At 36.4% G+C, this 15,481-nt stretch overlaps 1 protein-coding gene across 2 annotated transcripts; it reads left to right on the plus strand.

Moving 5' to 3' along the window:
- The first annotated feature begins 5,959 nt into the window (after positions 1 to 5,959).
- LOC113352929 (kinesin-like protein KIN-14B) lies at positions 5,960 to 6,874 on the plus strand. Of its 2 annotated transcripts, none has more exons than XR_003360992.1 (4): positions 5,960 to 6,047; positions 6,225 to 6,316; positions 6,399 to 6,646; positions 6,741 to 6,874. XR_003360992.1 is itself a non-coding variant. In XM_026596675.1 (4 exons), exons 1-4 carry the CDS (start codon positions 5,965 to 5,967, stop codon positions 6,742 to 6,744), a joined length of 372 nt encoding a protein of 123 aa, XP_026452460.1. In that variant the 5' UTR covers positions 5,960 to 5,964; the 3' UTR covers positions 6,745 to 6,874. The 2 variants fall into 2 exon arrangements, 1 of the variants encoding a protein (XP_026452460.1); XM_026596675.1 differs by having other exon boundaries at positions 6,399 to 6,550; positions 6,700 to 6,874.
- Positions 6,875 to 15,481: the final 8,607 nt, after the last annotated feature.

The raw sequence follows: 15,481 nt of genomic DNA on the forward strand, positions 1-15,481 counted from the left end.
AAACACAGGGATATTGACGATACCGATGACGAGGATATGCCACAGTGCTTCAAGTGTAACGGTTTTTGGTCATTTTGCAAATGAAGGTCCAAATCCTGGAAAGTACACTGGAAACAAAGGTCTTGCTGCAACTCTTGATGAAATGTCTGACCATTATGATTCTATTGAAGACGAAAAATCAAATGTTGCACTCTTCTGTCAAAATATTGATTTTTTTTATAATTGTAGCAATACGTTCATCAACCTCGATATTCTTCCAGAATAAACTTCAACCACATTGGAGGATAAAATGGATTTCTCTTTGCTCTATGGAAATTCTTTTTCTAATCTTGCAGGTTCCACAGTTTGTCTAGCAGCCTGCACAAATATGATGTATAAACTTTCCTCCGGTTTGACGTGTTCTTATTGTACTCTTAGAGTTCATGAGTTATCAAAATGTTTCAAGTACAAACATAAGATAAGATATGTCAACAAACTTCAACGAAGAGCAAATCGATTAGCTAACAAGCTCAAACTTGTTCAAGAATCGAATAAGGTATGTAATTTTAGTTCCTCATCAAAGAAGTTAATACCCAAAGATGTGTCTAGACCATTAAGAAAAAGATATTGGTCTGAACAGTCTGGGAAACATAGAACTAGGAATTTCATTCAAGAAAGGTATGGTGGACAGATTGCTGTTCACCCCAGCACAAAGTAATTGTGTTGGTTAAATGTCATGTCTCACGTGCCTGGTTCAAAAGAGACAAGAGTTGGCACCCCACAGGCTTTAGAAAAAAGTGTTCTTTCTTTGTTTCGTTGTTGATTGTTTTTTTTTGGAATTTTTCCATCTTTTCATATCTTATTGATATTGAAAGGACCCTTCTCTGTTTTATCAATAAAAGAGGGTTAAAATAGACAATTCTGCCTTTTATAGGGTAAGAGTTGTGCGTACGTGAATCCTTTAAGTGTCTAAAGGTTCCGTAACCCTACATTCCTTTTTCCTTCCCTAAAAAACTCTTTTATCACAAGTTTGCTTGTAGAGCTTGTTCTGAGAAATTCCTCTCACAAACCCATATTGTTATGGAGACACCGAGCATTATAACTTCTGATGGAAAAGATGTTAATATGATTGTTAAGCTATCAATCATGAAGGAAAAATACATTCCTCCTATTCACTCAAACTTGAAAAGAAAAAGGAGGAATATGAGAAAACCAAGAGTTGTCCCTTCAAATCTTCAGAAATTTTCTGGTGTCCTTGAAGAATTAAAGGAATTAAGGAAGGAAGTGCAGCAAATAAAGGCTTTTGTGTTTAAGACTCTTGAGATTCAGAAGGCCCTGGTTCGGCATCAGTCAAGAAGGTTTGTTGATATGAACTCCTATCTTCATGAGCCTTATGTCCCAATGGCTGTTGACGATAAGGAGTTCGGGGACGATAAAAAAAATTTCAAAGGTCTTAATGTCTAGGAAACTTCTTATGAGAATTTATTCTTATATTTTAAGAAGGATAACTAGGGTTTGGAATAACAATTATTGTGAGTACACATAGCTATTTCCAGCGATTTTCATTTTGCAACGTTTTTAGATTTATTTATTTAAATTCTAAAGTTTATTTGGAAGATGATTTTGCAGTATTAATCTTTATGGTTTCATATATTGCAACTTAAGGGATATGCGTGTTTGCGTCCGTGAACTATGACTGTCCCATACTTGTTCAAAAGTTAAGTCTATCATATGTTGGTATGAAAGTATTGATAAAAGATAGAATGAACTTTTGACAAACAAAAGTTAAGCCTTTTATGTCCTTATGCAAATATTGATGGAAGAAAGGATGAACTTTTGTTTACAAAGATTAAGTCTATTATATGTCATTGTGCAAATAGTGATGAAAAATAGAATGAATCTTTGTTATTCCGCAGTATTGGTCTTCCCTGATCCAAAATATTATGCGTCTCCTTAAGTTTTCTTATGTGAGCATTTCCGATTAAATTAATTATTGGTTCTCTTGTGGTTAATTTAATTGAGAATTTTTGGATACAAATTCATGTTTCATGTGATTTGTTAATGTCCAAAGAAATCCTTCTTTTCTTGTGAAAGTAAGGTCGCTCTTGTTGTTCTTTCGGGAATAACATTTTATGGGGGAGAGTTCTTAATTGAACTTGTGCTTAATTTCCAAATATTTGTGGGGAGTGCGGCTGTGGAATATTATAGGGGTTATCTTGTATCTTTATAAGCTCCTTGATGAATGCATTTAGTTTCGGCTATATGATTGCATCTAAAAAGTTGATATGTGCTTTTCTTTTGGTCATGAACTATCTCTATGGAAATTTCATTAGGATCCCACTAATTTTCGTACCTTTGCCAATTTTATTGAAAAAAAGGGGAGAATTAATGTGTATTTCACACTACAAATACATATGGTTTTCGGATCATTATGTAAGGGGGAGTGGTTTTCATGTGAGATGAAGTATTGACTAAGAGGGAATTATACATATCACCATAATATTGTTGTCGAAGTTGTGAAACAATTGAACTTTGATGTTGTGTAATAATACTATGATATTGTATAACAATGATTGAGAGCTATTATTTTCTCATTATTATAGCCACGGATCTTCAACAACGATGATGCTGAACTGAACATCTTTAGAATCGTTGGATTACTTGGAAGTGATGAAGATTTCGAGTAATGTTGAAGAACCAAGGAGATCAAGCATTTGGATCAGAAGCTACAAAGTTTATTTATTTTGTATTTCATATGTATTGATAGTTTTGTCACTAAAATTGACAAAGGGGGAGATTGTTAGAGCATTGCTCGGTCGAACTCGCAAGCGTTGCTATCTCAAGCTTGGTTGTCATGTTTAGTTGCCAAAACTATAAGTCTCGATTTCTGATCTACTTATAGCTAAGTCTCGGATTAGGTTAGTAAGTGTAATTGAGATCTAGACTCCATTGCGTTTATAAAATGAAGACGAATAACCACTACACCAAATTCAGGGATTAACAACTCAGATTAGCAACAACTTATGCATTGTTGCGAATTTTCAGTTGCTAATTTTAGTTGCAAAAACGCCGCAACAGTTCCAAACAGTTACGAAACTTGCAACTGTTTTATTCAGTTGTGATTCGCAACATAATATCGTTGTACGCGTGCAACTCGTGTGTGTGCTGCCCACACTTTCAATCTGACTTGGTTTCATCCCATCCAGATGTTCAGTCAACTGTAAAACTGACTCAGGGTTGGATTAAAAATCGAACAAAAATCTTATTTTTCATTCTATATTCTCTTTCTCTTTATCGTTCTCTTCTCTTTAGGGTTCAACTTCTTCTTGTTTGGAGATTCAATCATCTCATCGATCATTCACACATCGATGATGCTGATAGTGATTATCAGAACCCTTTCTCTTCTTTTATCTTTCTTCTCTGATTCTCTTTATCTAGTTCTCTTCTCTATTTTTAGGGTTCAACTACTCTGATTTCAGAGAACTTACCAAGTCTTACATCAGTAATCTCTCCGAAATTAAGGTCGAATGACTTGTTGATTTCAGAGATATGTATCAAAACCCAAGTCATTCCGACCAATTTATTAGGGTAATTTTTTTCAATATGAGAAAAAAATCTTATTAGGGTTTAGACTAACAAATCTCAGATTTTCTTTCATTTTCTAAATTTAGGGTTATTCTCATAAGTTCAATATTTGTAGAGTTCTAATGGGTTTCTGGTAAAGTTCATTTATATTGTGATTTTTTTTTTGATTGCTTGAAGAGTTAGGGTTCTTCAAATTTTTTTTAAAGAATTTAGTCTTATCCAATTGTTCTTGTTCTTCACTGAGATGAATTTACGAGAGGTGGAGTTAAAGTTAATATCAGATATGAAAAGATGGGCCTTCATCTGATTTGAGTTTGCACAGAAGTCATGAGAATTTGGGGAGGATTTGAACAGAGAAAACTCACATCAAGAGTTTACAAATTCTGGTACTCTCGGTGTTTTGGACCATTTCTTTGTAAGTTTTACTTTTTAAATCTGGGGTTTTATCCATTTGAGTCCGTATTTCTGTTTTCTGATTAGAGTTTAGAAAGCTATTTACATGACATTCAACCGATGATCTGACAAGGCTATGGGATTATTTCATGGGAGAACGTTCTGTTTTTCTTCTTCATTCATGTTTTGGTTGTGACCGTATATGCTGTGACCGTGGATGTCCATGTTTTTCCGTTGGTGTTCCGCTTCTTGAGATATCTTTTGGATTTTTGTCTTTAATTTGCTTCTGAAGTTAAAATTTAGAAATGTTTGTTTTACAACTTTTCTAACCGTAAGAGATATGAAGAGAATAGAAGTCAGTTTCTATTAGTTTCATGCTTAATTAGTTTTGTTGTCTGTACATCTTCTGATTTAATAGTTAGTTACTCTAAGTTTATAAAGAGGAATCAGTTAATAAAGAGATGGATGCTAGAGCTGGTGCTGCTTCAAATCACTTGGCAAGGAAAAGATCTCTTATCCTAAGGTTTACTGCAAATTTGATGTAGCTCCTACCCATTATTTGTTTTGAAACTTCCTGCTTATTCTTCCTTAATATTTGTTATTTTCTTAAAATTGGTACTACTTTCTTCATACTTAAGTGTATTAGAATTAGATTTAGATATGTACTAGGATCTTCATTTTTGAACGATTTCTGTAATTTTCTTAGTTGTGCGTTGTTCATGTCAGGTCGACCTTCCTGAGGGTGTTCTAAGTGTGATTTGATTCGTCTTATGGCTGCTGTAGCTTTCCAGCCATATGAGTATGTCGACAATGTTTGTTTTCCTATAACTGATCCCTATATGCATTGACATCATCTTGGGGATCATATGAAGAATGAAAACCTCTTAATCAAATACCACAGGTAACCTAAAGGAAACTTACATTGTTGTATTAGAGATCTTTATTTTATGTACCTGACAGTTCATTCATAATTATTAGTCACCTCCATTTTGTGCGTTGCTTTTAACCATGTTCGCATCTGTTGGTTTTTGATTAAAAATTGCAAAATAGTTCCTTCTGCTGAGAAGTTTTTGAAAATAAACACATAATACCATGCTATTACCCTGATTTGTTAAATTCTTTGGGAAAAATACAAGTACAGTTCCATAATTTGTTAGTTGGTGTTATTTATGTTTTAACTCGATACTCATTTTGTTTGTGAGTATGAAGAGAAGAATCAATTAGTAATAAGAGGTTGTTTAAGTTGGCTGTTGTTTTTCTTTAAGATTTTGGGGCACAATTTAATTGAGTTGCATTTCTCTATTCTCTATTTTGGTTGTTTTAGACTCCACCTTACTTTGGACAGACACAATAAGTAAAAACGTAATAAGCGCGTTCATTATATCAGTGTCTTTGTTCAATTAAGTTTTAGGAAATTTGTGTACTTGGTTGTATTATGAAACCATTTAAGGAATGCGTCCGACACACAGTACATTCAAATGAAAGCAAAAGAAATTTGATAATTTCAGTACCATACAGATTCTTTTATTGCCAATCTTTTTTCTTCAAGTTATGATTACTTATTAACTGGCAACGGTAGTGCATTGGACAAGGATTAACTGGAGGCAGGAAATGATATGGTTGGTACTCTTTTTGGCTGCCAAGCTCATAAATCTCTATACGGTTTAAATTCCGCTTACAACCGATCCATCATCAATGACCTATTAGCGGTTTGAGTTATATTCTATTAGCTACAGAAATTCATCGTGCTGCATAGTGAGCTCAAGAAAATTTCATAATTACTGCAAAAAAAATGTATTGCAAGTATACAACATCACAATTGCTCCATTAAGTAAGTTCAGAATATTTTCATGTTTAAAATGAAAGAATAATTTTTGTCTTTCAATTTTTAACGGCCATTTACTGCTATCTCTCTAACGGAATTTATACCATTTTCATGTTTCAATACTATTTAATCATGTAGAATATTTTGACAAAAAAATAACAACATGTAGAATAGAATATTCCATGGTCCAAAATGATTTCAACGGGGAAGATGCTACTGGAGAGCATGTTACAAACTTGTTGCATGTGACGAAATCGTTATCTGCGTAAGTGGTCTTTTTATTACTCAACATGTCTATTGATTGAAGTTTTCTAGCTTAGATGTAATAAATTTCAGCCTATTCATCAAAACATGAAGTTTCTACTTGTAGGGCCAGACATAAAAGTTTCAACTATTTGGTGTGATAAGGAAGACTCTTACTTTCTTGGTATTTCACTTGTAGTTTGGGTGATGTCTTGTCTTCGTTGACCTCGAAGAAGGAGATGATACCTTATGAGAACTCTAGACTCACAAGACTACTCGAAGATTCAATAGGTAATCAGTTCTTTCTACTCAAGTGTTGAAGTTGGTTAAATATCATGCTTTTATTAGAGTTTTAAAGTCAAACCTTTTGCAGGAGGAAGCTCAAAAACATTGTTGATCGTAAATGTCTGTCCCAATGCTTCTAGTCTGCCCAAGACACTGTCAGCTCTTACTTTCTCTGCAAGAGCTCGGAGTGCAGAGCTAAGTCTTGGGAATCGAGATACCATTAAGAAATGTAGAGATGTTGTAAGTTTGTGTTAAATATTCTAACAGTGTATTATTCTTTTCAATGGAGTACAGAAGGCCTGGAAAGTTTCCTTTACATTGCAGGCAAATCTAAAGGTTTTTCTTAAGTTCTTTAATATCTCAAAACGTTCTGTTTATGTTGTGTCAAGGGCAATTCGACATTATCTTCATTGTATCATTTTTGCTGCAGTTAGAAAATCTGATGTTGTCTGAAAAGCATAAGATTGAGAAGGATCGAAGCACACAACTCAGAAATCAAGTTGCCCATATTTTGCAACTGGAGCAAGACCAGAAAATTCAGATACAAAAACGCGATTCGAAAATTCAGGTAGATGCTTTTCTGATCTTTTGTCCCTTAATCCCTCACAACTGTATGAATTTTTCATTTTTAGCCTCAGATTATTAAGCTTGTAGTTTGGTCAATATGTATAGAAGTTGTTTCATTTCTATGTTTAGTAATTTTCTCTGTACAATAGTTATTCACGTCTCTAATAGCATGGAAATTAGATTGTGTATATTAGTTTGTTAAAGTTGTATTCGATGGGTATCCTATGTTTCTTAACAACTCCTCCTATAGAAACAGGTGCACCTTAATATACGGATTCACATCTGCAAACTCCAGCGTAGAGAACAAGAGTTGGTGCTCCTTAGGTAACTTGAAGAAACTCAAGATCTCAAAACCTAGAGAAGAAGAAGAAAATTTCTTAGAGAAAGATGTGGGAACCAATCTGTTTGACATTGGCAGCAACACTAAGGAATAATATTGGTAAAGTTTTGCAGAAGAAAGGAACTGTTATTCTTCCTCCTCTTTCATTGAAGCTCAAGATAACCCCATGTAATTTCTTGACATGGATTTTTGTTTATAATAAAGGGTTCCTGTTGAATTTCTATTTTATCATTGGAATGGGTACTTGAATCAATTTCTAAATCTTAGTCGATGTTTTTTCTTATTTTTTATTGTATGTATCCTTTAAGCATGAAAAATGCTAATTTTGTAGGTGGTATTTTATCACTTTCTTAAAGTGATTGTTGTTCTATGTGTTTCGATTGCGAAGGAAGTAAAGCCTGGGTTTAACCTGGTTTTTATTTGTTTTGACTGGTTTTGACCAGGTCAAAACCACTATTTTTTTGTTGTTTGCAACTGCATCCATATGTTGCGAAACTCTAGTTTCGCAACAATTCAAACTAGTTTGCAACTGTTGAAAACTTTTGCGACCATCTAAGTCGCAACTGTTTCAAACAGTTGCGAAATTTCTACGTTGTAACAGTTAGAAACTGTTGCCACCGAAAATTCACAACGGCTTATGAGCCGTTGCGAAATATTGCAACATCGACTTTCGTAACAGAGCTAAACTTTTGCGACCCCGTTTTGCAACTGCCAGTTACTGTCGCGAAATACTAAATTTGGTGTAGTGAACTACTCGAGGGAACTTGTGGAACTTCATCGACAAAAGGTATGTGGAGACTTGAACTTATCTATCACTCAAAAGTCTATATACTTTATCTCATATTTTGAGACAAAAGTTGTATTTCTATATAGACTTCAATTATACACATTTGATATTTCGAGACGATTTTATCTCGCTTATCTATTTCTCGAAATATGTGTTGGTAAGCTTTCGCTTTGGCCAAGTTCATCTTTACTCGTGACGAAAGTCATGTTGATTATTTCAATAACTTGAATATCGCATTGATGAAAATAGTTTGTGGATAACGACTATTTTAACATCCTCTAAGAAAGTTTCAATGATTGAAATGAGAGTTTAGAACAAGTAACCATGTTTGGATATAAACATAGTGTGTTATCACATTTGTGTAAGAGTCCAAAATCGGGAACCTAAAGTATGCGTACCCGTACGCGTACTGGCGGAAGTTTCACGTCCGTGAATTTCTGCTGGATTTTGGAAGAGTAAATAGGTATGCGCACCCGTAAGCGGACTGTCGTAACCAAACTCGGTCCGACTACTTAGGTATGTGTACCCGTTTGCGTACTTAAGTAGGTTACTTTCTAAAATCGGTTTGTTAATGAACTAAACATTTATATAATAAGGAATGCAATCTTTGCAAACCATGGCTATAATGTTCATGAATTGATTCGAGCGAATCAAAATCGATTTTGCTTCGATTGTGTTTGTATACTTCTATGAGATCTAAGGAATTGAATAACTCTCTAACTAGTTCATTTGAGTCATTTGAACTAGTTATGGTGAAGATGAATAAGGTAGCTATGAAATTTCTCATATGGCTGACCATTGGTTAACTATTATTGAACCAACTAAATGTACATGTTTAAGTACGGTTACTTAAACCTAAATGAAGGTGCATTTCATTTTTGTATAACAAGCTAAGTTCGATCTAACGGTTGAAAGATATTAGATTGAATCTAATCATATTTTCATCTAAGGGTGAATATTGAATGCTTTGTCACTAAGGTAACTTAGATTGCAAACCCTGATTTGAAATCTATATAAAGGAGAACTCTAGCAACTGGGAAACTAATCCCCACACCTCCTTTGTGATACTAGTTGTATATGCTAGAGTCGATTCTCCTTTAACCTTAGGTTTTTCACGAAACCCTGTAAGTTAACGACTTGAAGACTTCAGTGGGATTTTGAAGCCAGACTCAACTATTTTCTCTGTAGTTGCGTGGTCTGATCTTGATGTTTTCTATCGTGATTGAGTGCAGTCGTAAGATTGGCTTGAGATTAATTTCTCCGATAGGAAAGATGGAAAAGTAGTCACAAACACCTTCGTCTCATCATTTGTGATTCCACAATATCTTGTTTCGTTAATTGAATAAGATTATTGTGAGGTGATTGATAATACTAGGCTGTTCTTCGGGAATATAAGTCCGGGTTATTAATTGGTTCCTTTTCAGCTTGATTTATCAAAAGACGGAACAAAAACTCGTAGGTATTTCTATGGGAGACAGATTTATCTATTCAGTAGACTTTTCTGTGTGAGACAGATTTGTTTATCAAGTCTTCGACTTTGGGTCGTAGCAACTCTTAGTTGTGGGTGAGATCAGCTAAGGGAATCAAGTGCGTAGTATCCTGCTGGGATCAGAGACGTAAGGAACACAACTGTACCTTGAATTAGTGTGAGATTGATTAGGGTTCAACTACAATCCAGCACGAAGTTAGCTTTGTAGTAGGCTAGTTTCTGTAGCGGCTTAATACAGTGTGGTGTTGAAATCTGGACTAGGTCCCGGGATTTTTTTTCATTTGTGGTTTCCTCGTTAACAAAACTTCTGGTGTCTGTGTTATTTCTTTTTCGCGTTATGTTTTTTTATAATTGAAATATCACAGGTTATGTGTTGAATCGATCAATTGGTAAATCCAACCTTTGGTTGTTGATTGAAATTGATTGATCCTTGAACATTGGTCTTTGGTACCTGTGGATGGGGAAAACGTTTTGCTGGTTTTTTGGAAATGAGGGAATCACCATGCGATGGAGATTCCTCGAACCAACCAAACTGCTCAACCTCACACAGATGCACTGCAAAGGGAGTGCTTAGATTCGAGAGTTCAATCTGTAGGACTCCGGCCTAAACCAAGTAAATGGTCGTTTCAGAGTCAATTCGGTAGCAAAGAGGGAGATGGGTTGATCTGTGGGAGAGAAGCTGAGAATTGTGTGGATCAGTGATGATCAAGTATTGTGGATGTGTTGAAGGTTTCTGCAAATTTTGGTGAACTGCTGAAGTTGAGTTCTGTGAATAAGTTTTTAATCGAGTTTTTTGTAGACGAATATCGATGATGATAATGTTGCTTATTGTCCTCGATTTTGGACTTATTTATATTGCAGGATTGATGAATACCCTGATCCCTGTAAGCGTGATGGTTTATTGAGTGAAAGAGTGGAAAAGTGGGAGATCGTGGTGAAACCAGTTCCAGGTCGTGCGGAGACTTGGTTGATCACTCGCCCACTATTTTGCTAACTCCTTCAACCGTTGACACGACTTGCTCACATTTCTCGTTATGGATGAATCCACGTGTTGTAGGCCGCCAGACCAAAACCCTAAGTGATGTCCCCATTTGTGACGTGAGTGATGTCTCACAAATCATAGAGTCTGCATGACAGACGTGCATTTAATTAGTCACGTTGACTGATTTAGACAATGAGTCTAGGTTTTGTTGAATTAAGCATGAATGACGAATTGCTCAGTGGAACATTTGAGTAACTGAGCAAGTATTGCTTGACGAATTACTGGGTGTTGATGGTTGGATCAATATTTGAGCAATTGATCAAGTATTGCGAATTACTGAATATTGATAGCTGGGCAATTGAGCAAGTATTGCTCAATTCGACGAATTACTGAATATTGCTAGTTGGATCAACATTCGAGCAATTGAGCGACTGCTCAATTCGACGGATTACTGATAAATCACTGAATATTGATAGTTGGGAAATTGAGCAAGTATTGCCCAATTCGACGAATTACTGAATATTGATAGTTGGGTCAATATTCGAGCAACTGAGTGATTGCTCAATTCGACGGATTATTTATTGGTGCCGTGACCCAATAAAATATTAATCAAAATATTGGTAGATTACCAAATATTATATAATTAACCCGCGTGTTGTTTGCTGGATCAATATGAATTTATTTAGTGTTTGAACTGCCCAGAATGATGATTTGTTGAGCGTTTGTTCAAAACCCTAATTTTTGATCGATTACTCATTAATTGACGAATTGCTGAAAATGGGTCATGAGCGAAGGACGGACCGACCACATGAGACTATGGACGTCCATGTGATGCCCAATTTCTCGAGTGAGCGTACACCTGGGTTTTGAGTCGACCGGTTGGTGGAGGAATGACGATTAAATGTTGGTTTCATCATTTATTGAAATAGTGCTCGATTGAGCATTAGGTGATAAAACCTAATTATAGAAAAGTGGGGGACCGACCAAGATGGCGTGAGACTTGGTGGTCTGGGACCGCTGATGGGCGTTTGCACAAACTCTGAGTTGGTTGTGAAGAGTTTGGGCCCAATATGAGCAATTGCGAAAATTAGGTCAAAAGTGTGAAAACGTGTGGGACCGGCTCGTTGCAAGCCTTAGAGCCGCCCTTAGTCGGTCAAGGGAGCATGCCCGTGTCTCCAGAACACTAGTGTATCAGTCATGAGAGTTTCAGCATTTTCTGATGTGTGTTTGAGCAATATTTCGGATTTTCAGAAGAGTTCGATCCTTGACTGAAATCCTCGATTTTGCTCGAATGAGCAAGTATGCTCGTTTGATCAATATTTTGTGAATATTAAAATAATAATATTTTAATATATTTTTTGTGAGTAGCCTAGTCGGTTGTGTGACCATGTTGACTTTTGGCGTTTTCATGATTTGCGCAATATTTGAGAAAATATGGAGAAACCATGATTTTTGCAAACATGGGAGTTTCACAAGATGAGAAAAATAAAAATTTATGAAAAATTAGGGATTGCAAGGTGTGGGACCGGCTAGGGCACGACCGACCGGCTAAGTTGCCCGGTCCCGCAACACCTTTTCCTATTTTTTATTATTATTTTTTGTGAAACTACACAAAATTGGGAAAACCACAAAATATGGAGAAACCATGAGTTTTGCTCAAACAAGGAAAGTTGCTGAGATGGAGGAGTCTTAATGAGTTTATGAAAACAACAAAAATAAGGAAAAATAATGGAGGAAGCATGGGACCGGCCACGGCTAGGGCCCGGCCCATGGGCGCTTATCCACTATTTTAATATTGTTATTTTCTCTCTCCTGTTTTGTGCAGGATTCCTCATTTGTCCATATTTTGGATGTGCGTTCGCGCATTTGGATGCTCGTTCGTGCATCATTTTCGAGTACACTTGCACTATTTTATGGGGCTTACTCAGTGGTAGTCCAGATGCCCGATTGTTGAGTATTTATCACTAATTTATGAAATTCAGTGGAGAATGACTCATGAAATTGAGTAATAACAGTGAGTAGTTTTTTTATTATCAATTCATAGGATCAACCGTGGATTCGACCATGAATTCGGAATAATAAAATAGGTATTACCATTCCATGGGATAGTGGATTCGACCACGAAATCGGAGTAATAAAATAAGTGGTGATATTACCATTTCATGAGACCAGCCGTGGGTTCGACCATGAAATCGAAGTAATATCTATTACCATTTCATGAGATCAGCCGTGGATTCGATCATGAAATCGGAGTAATACATTTATCTATTACCATTTCGATCATGAAATTGGAGTAATGAGATAAGATAGATTATCTTCTAGGAATTCAGTGGTGAATGTCACGGTAGAATTTAATCTCTTACGTATAGTCAGTGAATCAGCGAGTGTTGCCGATGTCCTGAAGACGTTATTGCTCTCAATCTTACGGAGAACCGCCTGGGTCTATACACGTATCTCTACATAGTCAGGGAACAGTGAGTGTCACCGACGTCTTGAAGGCGTTATTGCTTTCAATCTTATGGAGAACCGCCCAATCGTTCTTCTATGTAGAGGGGGGTCTCTCTCATGTAGTCAGGGAACAGTAAGTGTCATCGACATCCTGAAGGCGTTATTGCTCTCAATCTTACGGATAACCACCCAATTTTGTTATTCTACACAGAGGGCATGATGAAATGCGAGGTATCGAACGCTCAGTTAGTGGAGGCCTTCCGAAATGCATAATCATCATGGCTTCGTAAAATATGAATCGTCACATGCCTGAAAGCCGCGTCAGAAACATGTATCATGATTTTACGGTTTTTTCCTTTGTTGAAAATCCACCATCTACATTAAGTCCTCTGCTTAGTGAGGGACAGTCATGTTCCGCAGTAAGCATTAAATGGTGATTTTCAGTCGACGAGAGATCAGCGGTTGAACTCAGTCTACAAAGGTAGTTTCAGAATCCTCAATTTACTCCAATGGTGTCATGTACGAGTAAACGTACGAGTGAGGACTCTGATAATTGATTGAGTGTGATTCCGTGAGTACATAGAGGTGAAGCATCGCTGATTTGGTCGGTGGGAATTCCAGTTTTGGTCGATTTAGGATTTACGGGCCCGAGTCCAAAAAAGGAAACCCATGTTTTATTAGGTTTTTGAAATAAATTTGATATAAAAGGGAAGAGACCATAGTTTTTTTTTTTTTTTTAATTTTCCAAACTTGACCGACCAGCTCTCCATCATCCTCACGTCTGAGCAACAGGAGGAGAAGAATTTTCCACGCCGGGAAAAGCAGTCGCCGGCGTTTGACGACCGTCCGACCAGTTTCCGGTCGGCAACGACCAGGTGCGTAAAACTTTTTTTTTTTTGTGTGTTTTCATGAATTTTCCATGAGTTGTTGAAAACATAATTCCATGTGTGCATGTATCCGTAGGTTTTATGAAATTTTGTTGCTTTTGAAAATACGTATGGACGTTCGTTCAATAATTTAAGAAACGAGCAAAAATCCCTAATATGAAAGAGACACATATATTATTGAATAGACATGGTCTAGTTGCAGTAGAGAAAATTTTGTTTATGAGCGTTCATGAAAACCCAAATTTATCTTGAAAGCATGAAGTTTCACAAATACTTTTAGGAACGTAGGTTCGTTCGTAGTAGAAGCAGTAAATAACAATCTTTAGAGTTAAAGGATTTTTGAAAAGACCTGTAGTTCATGATAAAATTTATGTGTGAACTTTCAAAACTTTGTTTGGAACATGTAGACTTTTACAAAAATAGTAAAAACCCTCGTTTTATAGACGAATGCTCGTTTGAGCAAAAGTTTTTTTTTTTATATAAGTTACGTGAGTTATTAACTCACAATTTTTTTTTAAATTACGTGACTTGTTAACGTTTTGTTTAAAAAGAAAAATCAAACTTTGATTTATGGAAAATTGCTGAAAGAAAACAGTATTTGGTGAGTTCATTAACTCGTAGTGTACGCATGAGTTTGGTGATTCTAATGTGTGTACACGTAAAAATCAGCGAATGTTCATATGGAAGGTTATATGGATCATTCATGGTTTCATGAAATGTCAGATGCTTGACTTTAAATTTTGTTCGTTCTTGCAGGTTTGAAGAAGCGAGCAAGTTTTCAAAGTTTTACGTTGTTATCACTAAGTTCGTGAAATCGTAAATAGGTAAGAGTTGAGGATTACCATTTTTGTAGAAACTGATGTGAGGATCATGATTATTCCTTCACTTTAATTCCACTGATGAAATTTATATGTGGATGTCACAACAACTTTGTAAAGATGACTGATCACCAGGACAACGCTTATGAAGATGCTTCTAGGGAAGAGTCTTCCAGAGAGGACGATTCCAGAGAGGACTCTTTTGGAGAGGATGCTTCTAGAGAGGATTCTTCTGGAGAGGATGCTTCTGCTGATGTATCTTCCAGGAATGATGATTCCAGGGCTTCTAGGATAAAGGAGGATAAAACCAAGAACATCCCAAATGCTAATGACGAGTTCTTCGTGTTTCAGTACAAACCCGAAAGGCGTCCTCCAGGTTCCGCATTTCGGTTGCTCATAAATCTCAGAAGCACTACTCAGAACAAGCTGGTAACTCCTCAGGCGATAATTAGGTTCTGTTTGAGTGGGAAGCACTACTTGGGTTCTCACGTGGAACTCAAACTTTCTCGAAAACCCTTGGCGCATTTCTCTGGATGGGCACGTCATATGTTGGGCTATAGTCATGTAAGAACTATGCTGGATCGTGCACAAGTGACACGAGCTATTCAAGCAACTGGGGATTTAGTGATCAATCACGACATACCAGGTATGGTGGCTCTGCTTGCCCGTTGGCGCATTCCTACTCACACATTCATATGCATATGGGGAGAATTCACTGTCACCTTGGAAGATGTAGTCGCTTTATTGCATCTCTCAGTTACTGGTAATTTCCCTGAAGAGCTCTCAACGGAGGAAAATGTAATATCTGGTATTCTGGAATCCAAAATGCAAGAACTCAATGAGTCGCCCATAG

The sequence above is a fragment of the Papaver somniferum genome, chromosome 2 (assembly GCF_003573695.1).
Source record: "Papaver somniferum cultivar HN1 chromosome 2, ASM357369v1, whole genome shotgun sequence".
Taxonomy (NCBI): domain Eukaryota; kingdom Viridiplantae; phylum Streptophyta; class Magnoliopsida; order Ranunculales; family Papaveraceae; genus Papaver; species Papaver somniferum.